The sequence below is a fragment of the Sphaerodactylus townsendi genome, linkage group LG02, assembly GCF_021028975.2.
Source record: "Sphaerodactylus townsendi isolate TG3544 linkage group LG02, MPM_Stown_v2.3, whole genome shotgun sequence".
Lineage (NCBI taxonomy): Eukaryota > Metazoa > Chordata > Lepidosauria > Squamata > Sphaerodactylidae > Sphaerodactylus > Sphaerodactylus townsendi.
The window spans coordinates 20,875,878-20,896,498 of record NC_059426.1 but is presented as its reverse complement, the minus strand read 5'-3'; the positions used below and the strand labels follow the sequence as shown (position 1 = coordinate 20,896,498).

At 43.6% G+C, this 20,621-nt stretch overlaps 1 protein-coding gene across 1 annotated transcript in view; it reads left to right on the top strand.

Annotated features, from left to right (window-relative positions):
- The window catches only part of LOC125426207 (aldehyde oxidase 3-like), a 343,943-nt gene that overhangs the window by 53,059 nt on the left and 270,263 nt on the right, over positions 1 to 20,621 (top strand). Inside the window, exons 24-33 of the mRNA XM_048484463.1 lie at positions 1,255 to 1,359; positions 3,901 to 3,981; positions 6,382 to 6,526; positions 8,296 to 8,388; positions 9,444 to 9,595; positions 11,290 to 11,383; positions 13,269 to 13,378; positions 14,324 to 14,508; positions 16,208 to 16,370; positions 17,902 to 17,994. Of these exons, the coding sequence (XP_048340420.1) occupies positions 1,255 to 1,359; positions 3,901 to 3,981; positions 6,382 to 6,526; positions 8,296 to 8,388; positions 9,444 to 9,595; positions 11,290 to 11,383; positions 13,269 to 13,378; positions 14,324 to 14,508; positions 16,208 to 16,370; positions 17,902 to 17,994 (1,221 nt within the window). The remainder of the gene's footprint in view (positions 1 to 1,254; positions 1,360 to 3,900; positions 3,982 to 6,381; positions 6,527 to 8,295; positions 8,389 to 9,443; positions 9,596 to 11,289; positions 11,384 to 13,268; positions 13,379 to 14,323; positions 14,509 to 16,207; positions 16,371 to 17,901; positions 17,995 to 20,621) is intronic.

Below are 20,621 nucleotides of genomic sequence, written 5' to 3'. Positions count from 1 at the left end.
CAGAGCCCTCTCTGTAGACGCGATGCAACAGAGTGCCCCCCCCACACACATCTAGGCTGGCCTGGGCTGCTGGAAGCTCAATTATTAGCATTAAACCACAAAGGGCCTAGTTTGGGGGGAAGCAGTGGCAGTAACCCTGTTAAGCACTGTTAAGCCCCACTGATTTCATCACGAAGAACTAAAGCACAATCCCTTTACCTGGGAGTAAGCTGGAGTTTGCTGGCAGTAAGAGACTTGCTTCTGATAAACCTCTAGGGTCATAGGATTCACCAGTTGGAAGAGCACTGCGGTTGGCTTCAAAGCAAAGACACCGACTCAAGCTCCTCGAGTAGCAGCACCTCGGAGCCAACCTTTTTCTAAACTAAAACCTCAGTATTCAGGTTCAATTTGGCTTTATTCTGAAACTACTGTTAGGATTGGAACCAGTGTGCAAGGTTTACAACGTTTAAATTAATGATACAGCTTAAATTCTAGAAGGAAGGTGGGAGCATTAGAAGCCATCTTTTTTGTAGAATTTCAGATAAAGATAGAAGGACTAAGGACTCAACAACATAAGATTCTGGTAGTCTCTTTAATGGAATTCTCAGTGGGTTTTTGTCCTCTAAAGATCAGGGATGTGGGGGCCTTATTCCAGAATTGAATCTACTTTTATGAAGGGGGCAAAAGTGAAGTCGTTACGGACGACGCAATGAAGAGACGAGACGCAGCAATATCAAGAGTCCGGTGGAGAGAAGCCAGCGGCAGGCTTGGCTGATCTGGCCAATCTGCCGAGCTGAGGTCCCTGGCACCTTTATTAAGGGTTTGGGGAAGGCGGGAGAGCGGGAGAAAGTTGCGCAATTCATGACTCAGCCGAGGGCTGCGTACGTGCAGGGAGAAACGTTCCTGTCTGGGTCGAATCCACATTCAGGTATCTTGTGACCTGGGTTTCTGGGGGATCTCGTGATGTGCGTACGTGTGAGCCCAGGAGGGGACAGATGGCGCAGGCATTCCTGTGCACTTTGTGAGGCTCTACTGGGTTCACTAACGCACCCCTACACAAAAGTACAAATAGACATCCTACAACTGCTGTCCAAGAACATGGAGCTTTAAATCTTACTCACAGATTAATCATAATAGCAGGAGATCACCAGGCCCCACCTGGAGGTTGGCAACTTTAGAAAGGTGCATTTCTCCTCAGAATCATACTATAAATCAGCCAGTACACTTCTCACAACTTGTAACCATCATGCTGTTTTTAATAAATGCTCTCTGCAGGAGTCCTGTCCCCTGGCAGGGAGTGGGAAGTGTTGCTTGGATCAAGAAGGCGTGGAGGGGAAAGAAAAAGAAGGTTTAGCTCCAGAGCCTAAAAGAGGGCATCAGGTAAGTGGTTTTTCAGTTTCCACAGTTACTGTAAAGAGCTTCTGTCATCTTCTGCGGTCCTGACCTGGATAGCCCCAAGCTAGCCTGATCTTGAAAGCTGAGCAGGGTCGACCTCAGCAAGTGTTTGAATGGGAGACCTCTAAGGAATATCAGTGTCATGATGGGAGGCAGGAAGGCCGTGGCAAACCACCTCTGAATATCTCTTGCCTAGAAAATCCTACAGGGTGTCCATAGGTCACCTGTGATTTGATGGCAAAAAGAATCTTCCGTGAGTGCAGGTCAGAGGTGGGATCCAGCAGGTTCTCACAGGTTCCCAAGAGTAGATTACTAATTATTTGTGTGTGCCGAGAGGGGGTTACTAATTTGTGATTTTGCCAGGTGATTTTTGCCTTAGTTATGCCCCTCCTCTCAGCAGTAGCACGCAGAACTTGAAGCAGTCTAGCAGGAGGTGCACCGCCGTGCGTGGCAGCCTGCGCCTGCGTGCATTCGTTTCCCACCCAAGGACCGGCGCAGCGGCTGCGTCCTTGCCACAGCCCCGCCCAGGAATGCCCCGCCCCCGGAATGCCCGGCCATGCCCCCGTCGTGCCCCACCCAGCCCCATTGGCGCTACGCCACAGTTTGAATCCCACCACCATGGGAACCTGTTACTAAAATTTTTGGATCCCACCACTGGTGCTGGTGAGTTTCTGTGTGGAGCTGAAATTATACTTCACATATAAATTTTTCTCTCTGAGAACTACTAATCTTCTAACCCTGCAGAGGTCTTTTTCTGAGCTTCAGTGGTACTAGGTGTGGACAGGACTGAAGCATATTTTCTCCAGATCTGGTGTAAAAAATTACAGGGGTCCCCACCATGCATATAATTCCATCCTGTACATTTGATCTGATGAGTCGTGGAACAAATCTATTTTATTTCTTAAATGACCTCAGTAGATTGTGTCATGGTAAAGGATTTGAAGCCTAGGATGAGTCTCTCCTCCATGCCATTAAAATATATATTAATTCTCCACTTTAATGCATATCCCATGTTTGCCCAGAAAGGCAGAGTCACCCAACTTGCCTGGCAACGTTTTGTTTAAGAAAATGAAAACAGTCGCAAAACTGCACAGAACAAAACTTCTAAAAACTTTGGCCACTAACCTGGATAGCTTTAAAAGGGGCTTGGACAGATTTATGGAGGAGAAGTCGATTTATGGCTACCAATCTTGATCCTCTTTGATCTGAGATTGCAAATGCCTTAACAGACCAGGTGATCGGGAGCAACAGCCGCAGAAGGCCATTGCTTTCACATCCTGCAGGTGAGCTCCCAAAGGCACCTGGTGGGCCACTGCGAGTAGCAGAGAGCTGGACTAGATGGACTCTGGTCTGATCCAGCTGGTTTGTTCTTATGTTCTTATGTTCTTAAAAAGAAGCAGATTTGCTTCTGTGGGTTTTTTTCTCTTTTAGGGAGCTACATTTGGGAACAAATTGTCAGGGGGGAAAAAGTCCAAAGCATGGCTGGGATCTTTTAATTTATAACTTTGCAGCAATGCGTTCGTTATCTGTGATCAGTTGTTGTATGCATTTATCACAGCTTAGTCTGAGGTCAATAAGGGCAAAACCTACAAAACTGGTATTGAATCTGTGCTCTCAGAATACTTCCCCACTCCCTTATTACTAACAAACTGCTGCTTCAAAATTATTTTCAGTATCTTTGCACAGGCCCCAAAGGCTCAGATGACTTCCATACAAGCATTTTTCTCACACAACTTTAGCATGAACAAGGATGCAAAGGGGAGGAAATAACTCTATACATAATGTTCTCCACAGAGAAACTGTTAAATGGCTCAAGAGGTGCAGTCACATGGACAAAGCAGTGTTTGACCTTGCATTGTTTCCCCCCCCCCAAAAAAATGGATGCTACTTCCTGTTCAGATGGACTCAGAAGGACTGTAGTGGTTTTCATACAGCTTTATTTAAAGTTAACAATGTGAACTATTAAACAGTGAACAGCTAACAGAATCTTGGTTTTGACTTCCTTAAGTTTTGGTTTCAGCTGCTTTTTCTGGGTTTTTAACTCTGCTCATTAACTTTAATTTCTTAAGACATATTGTTACACTTCCTGTCAGCAATTTTCATGAAAATGGTGACCCATATGCACGTGGCATCTTAGCTGAAAGGCACTGTCTACCCTCAGTCAGCCCACAAACTGGTAAAACGTGGTGGATCATGTGGCCAATCATGGAAAAGAATATGATAAAAGCATATTTAGGAATAATTCAGTAATAAGTGTATGACTTCCTCACTGTGTGTTTAATGTGCTTCTGCAGCTGAATGGGTACTGTGGCTATCACAATTCATAAATAAACTACAGTATTTGTATAATATTTGGCAATAGAACAAACTAAACAGAGCTGAAAACTTCAGTTACTTCTTCCTACTGAGAAAAGAGGGTGAGGTAGTTAATTACTGCAAGAAGCACAGGCTACGCTCTTGAAATATACATCTTTCTTTTCCAATGACCATATATGCTAATGTTAAGCTGAATTTCTTTTCCGTTAGATGTGTTCAGGCCTATGCCAGCCAGAAGATTTCCAGCCCAGGGACCCAACCCAAGATTATATATTTCCTCCTGAACTTATGGTAGGAAATACCCCCATTTGTCTATTCTTGTTGAGAAGTATTTTGAATAGGCGTATAGGCTCTGAAAGAGAAATGGCAGCATGTGTCAGCAGGGATTTTGTGGGTGAAATTACAAGTCATCACATCAAATACTGTCTCCTTAAACACAATTTCCAGTTAACACAAAGACATGTGAGGGGCATTGGGGGGAGTTCAGTTGGCAGGATGGAGGGGAGTTTAACCCTCAGTACCTAGTTCTCCACTGCAAATATCCCTCCTTCCAATCTTAACACATGGCTGAGGAAGAAAAGCATATTAATTGTTGGGGAGGTGCATTTTGAATGCAGAACTGATGGGCAGGAAAAGGGGTTAAACATCCTCACCTAAATTTCCACCTTGTGGTCTTGCTTTCCCATCACTTTCCCACCTTACCCTTTCAACCCTTCTCCTAGTGTATAGGAAGGCAGAAGTTCGGCAACCAAGTTGTCTGACTTCATGCTCTTTTCCTTCTCCGATCCATCCCCATCATCACAGGTCAATTCAGTCTTTAAACTTATTCCTAATTTTAATCCCACTACTCTTTAATCTTTACCTAAAACCTTTGGCCAAGATCATCGACTGGATTGTCACCAACATACGGATTACATCACTATGTATCACTACCTAAGCTCAAGAAACAGCCATGAAGACCCAGTACCTTGAGGCTGCAGTCAATTAGTCAAGTCAGGTGACCAAACTGAAGCTTAATGCAGGCAAGGCAATGGTGACACTGGTCAGGAAGGCAGAACGGTTAGCTGGAGTCGACACACCATCCTTAAATTGGGTTGAACTTATTCTGGAAGATCAAGTCAGGAGCCAGGGGTTGGTCTTGGACCTAGCTATCAATGGATAATTCTGTTCTTTTAGTTACATCTAGTTAAATAAATTATCCCCTTAAATAGATTCTGCTGAACTAGCCATGTTGATCCATGCTACCTGTCTGCCTGCCTGCCTGCCTGCCTGCCTGCCTGCCTGTCTGTCTGTCTGTCTGTGATGGAATAGTACTGTGAAACTAGCAAAATCACACATGACTGTGAAAGGCATCTTTGCCTTTGGATCTCCTGGACGGAGGACAGGAAACTATGCAGAGGTGCTAGGATGAAACTTCAAAGGCCTAAGTTACCTCGTGGCCTGAACAGAGTTTTCCTGAGAAGGGGAAAACAAAGGTTTTAGAATTCCATCTTGAGACGTGGTCAGGGAAGCATCTCTGGGCCATGGGTTCCCGGAATGGGGACAAAGAACCAAAAGGAATGTAACCAGTTGAGCAATCTCTTACTGCATTTGTTTTATTTCTTTTATTTCTGTTTTTCAATAAAAATCGTTGAGACCTCAGCTGATTGGAGTTATTGGAGAAAAGAACCCAGGTTTTACTGAAACAAGCGTGGCTCTCCCAGGCTTGCTTTCATGATACTTTCTTTCTTTCTTTCTTTCTTTCTTTCTTTCTTTCTTTCTTTCTTTCTTTCTTTCTTTCTTTCTTTCTTTCTTTCTTTCTTTCTTTCTTTCTTTCTTTCTTTCTTTCTTTCTTTCTTTCTTTCTTTCTTTCTTTCTTTCTTTCTCATACAGCTATAGCCTTGAGTAGAAAATAAAGGATAAAATAATGCTTCACTTAATATTGTTCTTCAAATTTTGCCATGAACAGAGTGACAGAATCTTTTATATCCAATAATCACCACCTCACCTGCACCCTCACCTGTCCAGGTGCCTCGTTGGTCATTTCCATATTTTTAAAATCAAGGAGTAATTAAATCGGCCCTCAGCTCATTAAATACAGGACTCTCCATGTTCATATGTTCAACCTTGACATGTGAGCATCTGCATGTTCTATTTCAGTATGACACTTTTTTATATCTGCCCTCCAAGAACTTTGCAGGACATGATTTGTCTATAACCAGAACTTTAAAATATGCATAAGTAACTTTACAATTACTATGCAATAAAATAAGGATCAGTTATTAAAGGGTGCAAGAGGAAGGGTGGCATGGTAAAGCACAATCTTGTCAGACCCCCGGAAGCTACACAGGATCAGTGTTTGGATGAGAGAACCCCAAGGCAGACTCAGCAGAGCAACGCAATAGTACACCACCCCAGCTCCTCACTTGCCTTGAAAGCCCCTGCAACTTGTTAGCACGTAGGCCCCTTCCGCACATGCAGAATAATGCACTTTCAATCCACTTTCAATGCACATTGCAGCTGGATTTTACTGTGCGAAGTAGCATAATCCACTAGCAGACGATTGTGAAAGTGGATTGAAAGTGCAGAAGAGGTTTTAGGATTAAAGGGAGCTTGTTTCTGCTTTAAAAACTACTAATGTGGTATTCACATAATTCCTAAGTATTGTTTGAATTAATTCATAATTCCTGTATTGTTTGTTTCTCCCTGCAGAGAATAGCTGAAGAGAGCAAACGAAGAACTCTGGTTTTCAATGGAGAAAGGAGTACCTGGATTTCTCCTGTAGCACTCCAGGAACTTCTGGGCCTGAAAGCCAAGTACCCAAATGCCCCTCTTGTTGTAGGGAACACTAGCATAGGTGTGTAAAGCAAGAAATGAGAGTGTGCATAATATGATGTAATGTCTCCAGTGAAACCCACAGGAAGTTGCAGATGAGAAGAAGTTTCCAGATGAGCACCAATTATATATTTTGACCATGTATAGAGAGTTGGGGTTGGATTCTATAACTTCCTTCTACAAAACTGGATCATATCACCTTTCACCAAGTTTCCCTCCAACAGAGTTTTTACCACAGAGGAAAGCTTTCTCCATCATTTTTCTCCATTTCTTATTGGAGGAAGTATTTCGCTGTTGAAGAAAGCCTAAATGGAAGGGAGTCATTAGATCCAGCCCTACATCAGTAATGTCACAGTAATGAAACAAACCTGAAGTAGCCATTGCCAATGCTCTGCAATTTCCATTGATCATACAAAATACTTTTGGTTAACTTCAGGGATGTGACACATTAAGGCCATGCCTACACAGAAAGCACAATGGGTTGGTAGAGTGATACGCCTGTAGAATAGCCTGTGTGGAATATCATTTTGTATACTTCCACATCCAGGGGCAATCTTAGCTACTAGGCATGTGAGGCAACTTTCCCGGGCCCCAGGCTGGAGGAAAAATAACAGGAAGTGCAGGTTTCCGCCACTTCTTGGACCCATCATTTATGGACTAAGTAGCTGGCTCAGGAAAGGGTGCATTTGCCTATCTCCTCTGAGGCTCAGGGAGCCATGTCAGCAGTAGCCATGTGAGCACACTTCATCTGAGGCTCCTGCAACCAGCTCTGAAGCAGCTATATACCTGTCCCATCTGGAGCTCAGGTAGTCTTCTCAGGGAGAAACATGAGAGTAGTGGTGGAGGGGGCCATGCACATGCACACACACACACTACACAGTTTGAGGGCCACCCCCTTGCTTATGCCTCAGGTAGCTCTGGTGGGGAAAGCAAGGGTGGCAGTGATTCTGGGGGCGCATCCTGGCCTTGCCCAGAGACCCATAATTTTTAAGGCTGTTCCACCCCACCTCTCCCCACCTTAGGAGAGCCAGCATGGTGTAGTGCTTAAGAGCAGGTGGACTCTAATCTGGAGAACCAGGTTTGATTGCCCATTTCTCCATATGAGAAGTGGCTTATCTGGTGAACTAGATTTGTTTCCCCACTCCTACATTCCTTGGACTAGTCACAGTTCATTCAGAACTCTCTAAGTCTCGCCTACCTCACAAGCTGTCCATTGTGGGGAGAGGAATGGAAGGAGTTTGTAAACCCTTTTGAGTTTTCATATAGGAGAGAAAGTAGGGATAATAAATTCTTTTTTTTTAATGCACCTTTACATTGTCTAAATTATGTGTTTGTGTTTGGTTGGTTTTAAAATGTGATTTTATTATGTACGTTTTAATCTGTTCGACTCATTCTGCAAGGGCAGAAATGTAGGATATAAGTTCTGTAAAATTTAAAAAATGTCCTTGGAATGGAACTGGATGTGACCGAGCTTGATCTATGTCCAATAGTGTGATCCTATGCAGAACTGCTTCCTTTAAAATCAGTTGGAGTGACTGCATAGGACTGCACTGTAGTGGTGGTCTTGCCACACAGTGACAAGGGGGATATAAGCTGTTCAGTAGCAAAACAGCAATTAGAAGAATCGTCCATCTCTTTCCATCCACCTGCTGCTTTTTCAATTGAAATCATTCCCTCCCCAATTCTGGGCCTTTCATCTGCCTGTGCAACCCATATTTGAAGGCACTGCTTGGCTGCCCTTTTATTTAATTTCACTCTAATCTTTCTGGCATCTTATTTCATCCGTTTTAGGAGTTGATGTGAAAAAATTGGGAGTTTGTTACCCAGTTATCCTTCATCCTGCCAGGGTTCCAGATCTGCATGTTGTCTGCAAGACAGGCAACGGTAAGTGTTTTATGTATATAAGAATCCACTGGGGACAAATACTGGGATTGGGGTTTCTGTCGATCCATAAATATAATTGAAGAACTAATTAAAATGATATTGCCACCCAATATGCATGAACAGACAAGCATTAATACTCATGCATTCCAAAATCCCTGCTGCAGCTAAAGATGTGTGTGTGTTAAGAGCTGTCAAGTTGCAGGTGACTTACAGCAACCAAGTAGGTTGTTTAAGGCAAGAGACTAACGGAGGTGGTTTGCCTTTAACTTCCTCGGCATAACAGCCCTGGTATTTCTTGGTGGTCTCCCATGTAAGTACTAACTAGAGCCAATTCCGCTTAGCTCCTGAGATCTGACAATATCAGGCGAGCCTGGACCATCCAGGTCGGCGTGGAGCTAAAATGAGCGGTTATTAAGTCCAGTTGGCAGCAATGGAATGTTAGTTATGAGATGGGCATATAGGTATTGTTTTCTCAATTTTGTTTATTTTCATTTAAGAGGTGATTTTATTTATTACTCAGATTAGACAGACAGATACAGCTGGCTAGATTTAACATCATGCCATCTCCGCTACATAGAGGAAGACTTAGTCTTCCAAGCGATAAGAGGTTCTGTACCTGTAGCATAGGACAGCTGGATTCCATCCCACACATCCTCCTGAACTGCGTATTATACCAAGAACTCCGATCCAGCCTGCTATCCCAAGCTATAGACCCTATGATTGATTATACTGAATCAGACAAAGTAGTTATGCTTTTAAATTGTCAGGATTTTCATTGTTGCCTTATAGTGGCAAAGTTTTTATCAGAAGTTTGTAAACTGAATGTATGACAAACGCGAAGTTTTTTACTATTCACTTTTTAACTGAACTGTATTTTATATTATCATGTATATGCCAATAAAGGCTTATTGAAATTGATTGATTGATTGAAATTGACAGACAGATAGAAACATGCATGGTTAGATTGCAACTGTCCTACCTCTGTGATGAATACCAATTCTTGCTGATTGTGGTTATTAACAATGTAATGCCTACTGAATATTATTTGGTTCCAGGGCTAGTGATAGGTGCAGCAACCCACTTGGCCCAGCTAAGGGACATCCTGCTAAATGTTGTCCCAAAACTCCCAGTGGAGAAGACAAAGATTTTCTGTACCCTGTTGAAGCAGCTGCGGACCCTTGCAGGAGAACAGATCAGGCATTTGGCTGTAAGTCTTCCTGACTACTCCCTTTGGTGGAGTATGGATGGTTTCACATCCCTTTCTGTCCAGACAGCAGTGATGAAAAGCAGACAGTCTTTTGGAGATGGTCTGTTTCAAATGTCATTCATCAATTCAGAGGTGCCTTCCTCTAATCCAGGGTCATCCTGAGTCATTCAATACCCTTGAATTTATCAACTTCACAAGTCTATTCTCTGCTTCCCAATCTATGTGCTACTTAGCTTTGGAGAACACTGTAATAGGATTCTCCCAGAAAACATTTTCTCATCCTATAAACATTCCTGATGGCACTAGTACACACTTGATCTTAACCATAAGGCCGAGAAGCGATTGATGGCACTGGTAAGCATCTGTCATGAGCCACAGTGAAAAGATCTGAAGGGAAGAAAGGAGACCTAGTTATCTCTGAAGACCTCATTCTAGTTGTCCCTACTGTCTGATGTGCCTTCCCCCAGCTCCTTCAACCTATAGAGGAGAGGCAAATGTCCCATGATGTCTGCTCTAAGCAGAAGATCTGAAGAGAGTGGAAAAGCCATTCATATGTCCATATACCCAAACCACTGATTCACAAACACACCAATCAGACCAAATCAAGAAGTCCCAATATAGTGGGTTAGATCCCAACTATGTTTTCCCATGGCAGAATGAAATTTTCCTGCTTCCTGCCTTCCACTGCAACTCACTGATCTCCATTAAACAGATAGGAGACCTTTGAGAAACGTCATAAGACATATCTCTAGAGGATGGAGCAATCAATGGAAAGTGCCAGTTTAGTGTGGATCCAACCCAGTAGTTGGGGACCGCTGTCAAGTTCATGAAAGGACATGCCAGGTTTTATTGGAACACTCAGGAGCCACACTGTAAAATTCAGAGAACCATTCTAGTCAAAGCCAAATATGTTGGTTTCAGATCCTTATTTAATTCTTAATCCTTTTTAAGGAGGAAAGCCATACAAGAGAGTGATTTTATCAGAAAAACGGCAAAAAAACAACAACAGTCTGTCAACTTTCCACCCCATACCCTGCTTTTTTATTCTCAGTTTCGGCTTTCTAAGGCTGTTTTCATTTAACATCAGGTGAAAGAACTATGTGATTCGATGTCACATCTCTGTTCCTGAGGATGTACTTTAACTTTCCTTCAGCTATAGTTGAACTTTCCTTCAGCCATGTCTCAGATATGCACTCTGCTGGAACTATAGCACCAATACTTGTGAAGAGAATCTGCAAAGGAACTCTGGAAGAAATTAGTAAAGAAGCTACTAAGCAAATACATTCAATTTCTTCTGCCGGCACCACTGCCAACCTAGAGGCATGCTCCATTTGAAACAACACTAAAGGGTTAGAACACAGTTGTCAAACTTGCGGCCCTCCAGATATTATGTTATGGACTACAGTTCCCATCATCCCATGCCAGCATCACGCTGGCAGGGGATGATGGGAACTGTAGGCCATAACATCTGGGGGGCCGCGAGTTTCACACCTGTGGGTTAGAAGGACTGGTTTCTAGATATGTAGAAATATGGAGTGAGGTGGTGTGGACAAATGTGTTCCCTGAAAAAAGGTGACGCTGGATCCTGACAGTATTGACATTTTATTGAAGATGCTTCTGTATAATTTTTTAAGGACAGATTGCATTGACAGAGTGAGAGAGATGGCAGTAACAATGACATCATTGTTTTTCAGTCTTTAGGAGGACACATTGTAAGTAGAGGAGCAACCTGGGATCTGAACCCTGTTCTAGCAGCTGGGAAAGCTATTCTCAACCTGGCATCAACAGGTAAAAGGCCTTACAATTTGTTAATAAATATTGATTGGGGGCCAAACAGTGGTCAGGATCTATATAATAACCAGGGGTGAGTCTCATGTGTGCGTTAATACAACAGGGACATTGCAGCTGCAGCACAGGATTCTGGGAGACGAGAAGAACATTCAGGTTTTCAGAAAAGCATGAATGTTTTACCAAAAACCTGAAGGCTTAATTCCTCCCCACACACATACACACACAGGGATGAAGCGAGAGGAAACTGCATCCGGGGCACACGTGCGCCCTGAGCCCCTGCCATGCCCCTGTCCACCCCTGCCCCGGAACGACCCCGCCATGCCCCCGGAACACCCTCGTCACGCCTCCACAGGGGCATTCGTCGGTTGCGTCGCGCGCACCCCTGCCCCCTTGGAGCTATGCTAATGCCCCCCCCACACACACACACAAAAATCAGGAATTATGTCTGTACAGGGAGAAAAGGGCTCATCTAACATGGTGTCAGATGTTGTCTGGCTGTCAGGTTTTGAGAAGGAAGAATATTCAAGTCAGTTCCTCCACCCAAAATCTGGCAATGTCAGGGGTAACAGCTGTTAAAGATGATCTGCTGCAGACTGGTGATGATCGTGTAAATCTCTGGCTCAGCCAGCATGATATCATTTTTAAGTACAGAAACTTCAGATTCAAGGCAGTTAAGAGCGTTGGACTCTAATCTGGAGAAACTGGGTTTGTTTCCCCACTCCTCCACATGAAGCCCGCTGGGTGACCTTGGGCTAGTCACAGTTCTTCGGAACTCTCTCAGTCCTACCTACCTCACAAGGTGTCTATTTGGGGAGAAGAAGGGAAAGGAGCTTATAAGCCCCTTTGAGTCTCCTTACAGAAGAGAAAGCGGGGATACAAATCCAAACTCTTCATCAGGACCAACAGCTTTGACCACTAGATGTTTGCATTCCCTCCCCGATCTCAGGACTCTTTCATGTTCCATTTCAAGACAACTGTACATGCGGACAGGGACAGGGATGCCTGTTGATAAGTGGCTCATATATGCTAAGTAGCATCTGTGTAAAAAGAAAATGGTAATGTAAATTGAAAGGTGATCCATCTGAAAAAGAGATAATAGAAGGGGAATAACCCTCTAGGCCAGTGGTGGCGAACCTTTGGCACTCCAGATGTTAAGAACTACAATTCCCATCAGCCCCTGCCAGCAAGGCCAATTGCCATGCTGGCAGGTGCTGATGGGAATTGTAGTCCATAACATCTGGAGTGCCAAAGGTTCGCCACCATGGCTCTAGGCCCTGTGACTATTAAAATTATGAGCCAGTGGGGACTATAGTATGCTTGAGATGGGGAGTGAGAGAAGAAACACATACCTAGCTGATGTTTTCTGTTCTTAGTAGGATGATGTTATGTTGTACAAAGTCTACGATATATAACATCACCCAGATGGTTCAGTAGTTAGGATAAATGGTAAAAGAAAGTCATTTCACGGGGGGTAGGGGCAGGGTTATCCAAGATGAAAGACTGCCCCTTTTTAAGAAGCAGGCAAATCTAATCCTGCAAAGCTCTGAACACACTATGTTAATTCCAGTGGGAATATAGGTAATTTACAGTGTAATCCTAACAAGAAGTACACCTGTCTAAGGAAAGTGAATTTGATAGACTTAGAAGAATATGTGTTTAGTATTTACACTAATCAGTTTATTAACCTAGAATGATTTGGATAGTTAATTTCCAAAACTTCATGTTTGTACATACAGCATGAAGTGATCTTTGAATAACGCTGGCAGGATAAGGCTAGAGCTCAAATTGGTACAGGTGTGTATATTTTGATGTCTTTTTTATTTTCATGACTGGTTTAAATTGTGTATCAGCAAAGAGCTAAGCCTACTTATTTCTTTGACAGATGGAAGACGGCAGATTCCCCTGAATGGTGAATTCCTTGCACGATTGCCAGACGCTGACCTTTTACCAGAAGAGGTCATAGTCTCTGTTTTTATTCCATTTTCAAAGAAAGTGAGTACGTGTTATTTTATTTATTTATTTTTGTTCCACCTGTCTCCACAAGGTACTTGCAACATTATGGTACATTTTATCTAGCAAGATTTCTTATATCAAAATGCCAACATAAAATCAGGTTCTGCAGAAATTAAACATCAGAGAGTTAGATAATTCAATATTCATCCAATTAAGAAATCCATGTGCCATTACCTGACAATAGCTTGTAACAGAGTTCAAGATAAAATAACACAGGTATTTCAGCCCATGATGGACACAGCTATTTCCTCTGCTGTGTCATCTCTCTCTCTCTCTCTCTCTCTCTCTCTCTCTCTCTCTCTCCTGTCAAGTCACAGCTGGCATATGGCAACCCTATAGGGTTTTTAAAGCAACAGACATTCAGCGGTGGTTTGCCATTGTCTGCCTCCACCTCACAACCCTGGTATCCCTTCGAGGTCTCCTATCCAAATACTTGCCAGGGACAGGGCTGGGAATGTGTGACTGGTCAAAAAGGCCACCCTGCAAGTTTCCTTGGCATGATTGGGGATTTGAACCTGGGTTTCCCAGGTCCTAGTCTAACAACCATTACACCACACTAGCTCTCATTGGCCCTTTCCGCACAACATAAAGAAAATGTCTTCAGGCTGGAATAGAAAACACTTCCTGCAGGAGTTCTGCACAGTTTTAAGGCCAAAAGTCTTGGAAATGTTTTATTTCAGGCCAAAATTTATTTGTGTACTCAGACAGGGAAGAAAGCAGTGTACTCCAAGGGAGAGCACACCAGCTCCATATGACTGCCAAAGACAATAATCTTGAACTGCTGCATTACTTACTACCTTCCTACGTGGAAGTGTTGTTCAGATGAGCATTTTCCCCTGTATGAAATGGTCCTTATAAGACTAGCTGAATGAAAGCAAGTATCAGTATAAGGTAAAATGACCAGATTTCTCCTTGTCTTGCCAGGATGAATTTGTGTCCGCCTTCCGACAGGCTGAGCGGAGGAAGAATGCAATGTCAGTGATCAATTCTGCAATGCAAGTCCGATTCCAGCCGGGCACTGATGTCATTGAGGAGCTGACTATTTTATATGGAGGCATTGGCTGTACCACAGTGAGTGCCCCGGTCACCTCTCAGAAGCTACAAGGAAGGTATGACAGTCTGTTGGGAATCCTGTCAGAACAGCTTTTCTTGCTAATGGGGAAGATGACTAATTCCAATGTGCAAGGTGGATTTTTCATATTTCTAGTTTGCCGTCAGGCACTAATAAGAGATCCCTGATTTTTGTTTTTGTTTTGAGTAGGGAATGCCGTTCATTAAATTTTACAAAGCTGTTCAACAAATTTTTATCACATCACATTGGTGGGGGAGAGGATTTTTATTCTCCTGTGGTAAGAATATTTTGATTGTTAGTCAATTTGCTGGCATAATGTTTTAATGTAAATAATTTATGGATTCAAGAATCACAGGGCTGCCCAATTTATTAGAGATTATAATCCTGATTTATTAGGAATTAAGGTTGGAATCCTAAAAACACTTTTCAAGGCTTAACGCCATTACGTAACATGGGACATACTTCAGAGTAAACCTGCTTTCTCACTAGAAATGTCAAATTACCCAAATACATTAAATCATACTAAGGAAGGTACAATGGTTTTCTGGGAATCCTGTCAGAACAGAGCCAATTATGCGCAACACAAATAAGACATCCTGGAGACATCTTTTAAAAAGCTACCTCCTTAGTTTTTGTTCAGATAATGTATTGTCGAAGGCTTTCCCAGCCAGAATCACTGAGGTGATGTGTGGTTTCTGGGCTGTATGGCCGTGTTCTAGTACCATTTTCTCCTGATGTTTCACCTGAAGATGCCAGCCACAGATGCAGGTGAAGATACCTGCCACAGATGCAGGTGAAACGTCAGGAGAAAATGCTACTTTGTTCAGACAGCTTAGATTTTAAAAAGCATCAGCGGAGAAAGAGCCCCCCCCCCCCCCCCCCGGCCGCCATTTCCTCCCACTCGAGTTTAAAGCTCTCGTGCCCAACATTTTGTGGTGCTGCAGGGATTCTCCACGCCTGCAGCTTTTTAAAAAGGTTTTGCTGGGATGTTTGTTCTGCAGGCTCTGCCGCTAGGTGCCTTCTAAGCCCCAAAAGTACATGGTTGTATTCAAGTCGTTCTGCCAATTCCGGCAATATCTAGTTTGCCCTTTTAATTATTTTTTGAAGGGTTGTCTTCAAAGACGTTCAGACATGGTTTCAGAATCCATGCTGATTTTCATATCGTGACTTCATATCTTCTCAGTCAAAAATAAAAAGGGGAAACTATTGCCAGAATTGGCAGGATAAGCTGATTACAACCATGTACTTTTTGGGCTGAAAAGGTGCCCAGCAGTGGAGTCTGTGGAGCAAACATCCTGGGGAAACCTTCAGCAAAAAGCTGCAACATTTTGAGGGTGGAGCCTGAGAAGGGTGGAGTTTGTGGAGAGATTTCAATGGGGTATAATGTTGCAGAGTTCACTTTCCAAAGCAGCCATTTTCTCCATGTGAACTGACTTCCATCATCCAGAGATCAGTTGTAATCTCAGGAGATCTCCAGATACCACCTGCAGGTTGGCAACCTTAACAGGGTATCTATCATGCATTATTTTTGTCAGAGCTGCAACCCTGTTAGAGAGGGTTTTTCTCCCTGCACCTCTGATCTGATCAAATGTGGGACCCCTGTAACTGCATTAAACTAAAAATCAAAGTGCTGGGAGATACAGTGTCTTTTGGCCCTTAAGTCTATGCATTAAAATTTTATCTAGCTCAACAATCAGTAAAGAAGCAAGTGTACTTATGTATCATATCTCCCTCAGAAAATGGAATGAGCAGATGTTGGATGAAGCTTATAGGCTCATTCTTGAAGAAATTCAACTCTCACCTTCAGCACTGGGTGGAAAAGTGGAATACAGACGAACGCTGCTTGTCAGCTTCTTTTTCAGATTCTATTTGGAAGTGCTGCAGGCTTTAAAGTACATGGTAAGAAGGAATCACCTTGCGTGCCTGTATGATTGTATATCTAATAGCATATTTTACAGATTTCACAGAGTACCCACTCAGTGTTTATAAAACGTCACGATAAGCCCACTATGGGCAAGCCCTAGTCTAGTGCTCTATCTGTGCCACCAGATGGGTTTGCCGCTTCCCTAGCAAAGGCAGGACTGGCAGCTGTTCAGGCCCAGCTCACACAAGATGTTTACTTCTAGTATCATTCTAGAATCTTCTAATACCTGGCCATTCCAGGGTGCTGGGGCAAACCATTGTTCACTTTCAGTTGTAGTTTGGTCTGTGTATATTAACAAGAAATACTGTTTGTCAGGTAACCAGTGTGTTGTAGTGGTTCAGAAGAGTGGACTCTAATCTGGACAGCTGGACCACTCCTCTACATGAAGCCAGCGGAGTGACCTTGGGCCAGTCACAGTTATTCAGAATTCTCTCAGTCCACATGGAGGCAGGCAATGGCAAGCCACCTTTGTTAGTCTCATGCCTTGTAAACCCTGTGGAGACACCTTAAGTCAGCTGTGATTTGATGGCACTTTCTAACATCTCTGTCACATTTTTTATTTCTGCTGTGGTTAAATGTATAAGAGTAAACCATCCTTGCTTTTTTCTGATTAATTGATATCTCTATTGTAGTATACACAAATGACCCCATATGTAGATGAGGAAGTGTGACTTTCCCCACTATAAATTCCATTGCCCTTCCTTTTCCTCCCCTCTTATAAATCACCATTCCCTCTTAACAACTTATGCATCTTTGTACCTAGGTGTTCTACCTAGTTGTTTCTATATTGATGTGCAGAAACTGCCCTGTATAAAGCAGATCTTTCTTCCAGTGGAAAGAATCCAGGAACTTAAACTGGCCTTCATACACCCTAATTCATGGGAGCAGCAGTGGCGTAGGAGGTTAAGAGCTCGTGTATCTAATCTGGAGGAACCGGGTTTGATTCTCCGCTCTGCTGCCTGAGCTGTGGAGGCTTATCTGGGGAATTCAGACTAGCCTGTGCACTCCCACACACGCCAGCTGGGTGACCTTGGGTTAGTCACAGCTTCTCGGAGCTCTCTCAGTCCCACCCACCTCACAGGGTGTTTGTTGTAAGGGGGGAAGGGAAAGGAGATTGTAAGCCCCTTTGAGTCTCCAACAGGAGAGAAAGGGGGGATATAAATCCAAACTCTTCTTCTTCTTCTTTCCACACATGCAGAATAATGCACTTTTGCAAGTGGATTTTGCTATTTTGCATAGTAAAATCCAGCTGCAAAGTGGATTGAAAGTGCGTTATTCTGCATGTGCAGAAGAAGTCTATTAGGGTAACCTAAATAGAGTTTCTGCTGCATAAACAGAGACATTTTCACCACATGGATATTTTGTGGCTTTCTAACAACGGTTACTGACTTTAACTATAAGCAACTGATGAACTTTTTTTGAAATAGCATGTTTTCTGTAAGGGTCAGCTGTGACAACAACAGTGTGATATATTTAATGCTTTGTAAATTGTCTTTCTTCCTACAGTACCCGTCCAGGTTACCTGACTTGTCAAAAGAAGACTTGAGTGCCTTAGGCGAGTTCCTTGATCATCCCCCGCAGGGCATGCAAGAATATCAGGTCAGTGGAATTATTTTCAAAGAAATGCATCCCCAGGAAAGAACGGTGCTATCTTTCTTAATCAATAGCATTGTTAATTCTATCAGTTTCAATTGCTTCTGTCATCTTGTAGCATTACCAGGAGTAAATTAAGGTGTTAAAACCAGGGCTGCTGAGAACTACTGTGGGCCCTCAGAAAAAGATTCTACCTGGGGCCCCATGGCCAATTATGCACAAGGCATCTGTTGAGTGATGGGGGCAAATGTGTATCACCACAAGATTTCTTGTACGGACGTATTTCCTCAAGCCCCACTTTCACGTTCTGTTCTCCCTGTGGCAGGCGAGACCACTTCTATCTTTAATTTATTTTTGCTTTGCAGCCAGGGTGGACAGATTTGCCAGTGAGCACAGCTTTGTTTTAGACCTCTTCCCTCCACCCACAACCAGCCCACCTACTCCTTCCTGCTTCCCTAAATGCTTATATTGATACATCGATGTAGTAATAACACTGAGTTGGCTTTTGCAAAGGAACAGCACAAACAGGGTCTTTTTCTGGCTCCACCCCACCTCCCCTGTTCTGCTCTTGCCCTGTCCAAAGATCGGGAGGGCATTTTTAAAACTTTCTTTCAGATAAGCTTCTGTTTTAAAAACAAGCCTCTCTCTTGCAGCAGCAGCAACAGCAGCAAGAGAGAGAAAGAGTGTGTGTACAGGAAGGGGAAGAGAATATCAGTGAGATTTGTGCCTTTAAGGCTGTTGAGGGTAGAGTTAAGAGAAGCGCTAAAAGGAGAGGCTAGTTGAGACTTAGCAAGGACCTGCGGGGCAGGCACTGGGCTGCCTTCTTGCGTGTAAACAGAGAAATGTGAGGAGAGCCCTCTGCAAGCCAACTGCACAGAGAAGAGTCCCAAGGTAAGTGTTCTCTGTGTAATCAGCCCATATGACTCTGACACAAACCAAATATTATAACAAAACAAATCACTGTGATTGCTGTTACCATAATTGAGAGAACAGTTGCAAAGTAGCTCCAGGCTTTTCTGAACGAGACATCAGTTTGGATCCAATTGGCATCTGCACTGGCCATGGGGTGAAAACGGCTCTGCCCTCACAGATGATCTCCAGAGACACCTGGACTGAGGCAGGTCAGCGCTGCTGATACTTTTAGATCTTTCAGCAGCATTTTACTTTGTCAGTAATGATCCACCGCCTCCCCAGCATGGAGAAAGCACTCCTTTCTCCACAGCTGGGGACACAGGATTGCAATCAGGGAGAGAACCTCCTCACAACACTCATTGATTCATGGTACCTCACAAGGAGTGATTATCTTGCCGATATTGTTTAATATCTATATGCAACCCCTGACTGGGTCAATCTGGAGGTTTGGACTGGGTTGTCATCAGTATGCTGACGAAACCTAGTTGTATCTGCTGTAGGACGGCCATCCGGAAGCTGCAACAGAAGTTCTGGCCATATGCCTGGCAGCTGTGATGGAATGGAAGAAAAAGTTGCCTGAAGCTGAATACAGCGAAAATGGAAGCTGTGTTGTTGGATCGAGGGGGGGTTGATTGGAGAGTGCTAGCTGCCAGCCCCTGATGGCATGTAGATGACAGCTGCATCAACTGTAAAAAATTTGGATGTGCTTCTGGATGCCTCCTTGACAACGGAAGCACAGGTAGCACAAACCATTTGAATGGTATTTTTCTATCAGCACCAGGTGAAGCAGCTGGCGTCCTATCTCTCCCAGATCAATCTAGCCACTGTGATCCATGTGACAGTCAACTCCAGGCTAGACTACTGCAATTTGATGTACACAGGGCTACCCAAGGCCTGCTCCAGAACCTCCAACTCATCCAGAATGCAGGAGCGAGGGTCCTTACAGGATCCTCATAGCAGATGCATTTTCAACCTGTGCTCCAACAGTTCCAGTGGCTTCAAGTGGAGCACTGAATCAGTTTCAAGGTTCTTGTACTAACATACAAAGCCCTAAATGGTCTGGGACTGGTGTATTTATTGGACATTATCTGTTCACCTCAAAGAAATAGAGAATGGGCCACGTGAGCAGGACTGGCATACATACTAGGGATGGCAGGTTCCCCATGGCCACCGGCAGGGAATGGGAAGTAGGGTTGCTAGAACCGGGCTGGGAAACTAGTGGAGATTTGGAGATGGAGCTTGGGGAGGACAGGGCCCTCAATGGGTATCATGTCAAAGAGTTCACACTCCCAAGCATCCGTTTTCTCCAGGGAAAGAGATCTCCATAATCTGAGGATCAGCTGTAATTTCAGGGGATCCCCCAGGTCCCACCAGGGGGCTAGTATTCCTAATGCATACAAATGTACACAGAGAGATTCCTGTTCATCTCAGATGTCCAGTGCACAATTGGGGGTTTGTGAGTCTTGAGCTTGCTCCTGGCCACACTACATGTAGAACGGGCTGGGGGGGGGGGGGTTCTTTGTCAATGACTCTGATTTCCATTATAGATGCCACATCTAATCTCTCTGTCGATCTGATGTGTCCAACTTTTCTTTGATTTCAGATATATAATTACATAATTTGAGAGTTGCTAACAATACCTCCTAAGCAGAGGGACACCCTTCTAAGTCCATTGATTTCAATGTAACTCTGCTTAGCAAAGCACTACAAAACAATTCCAG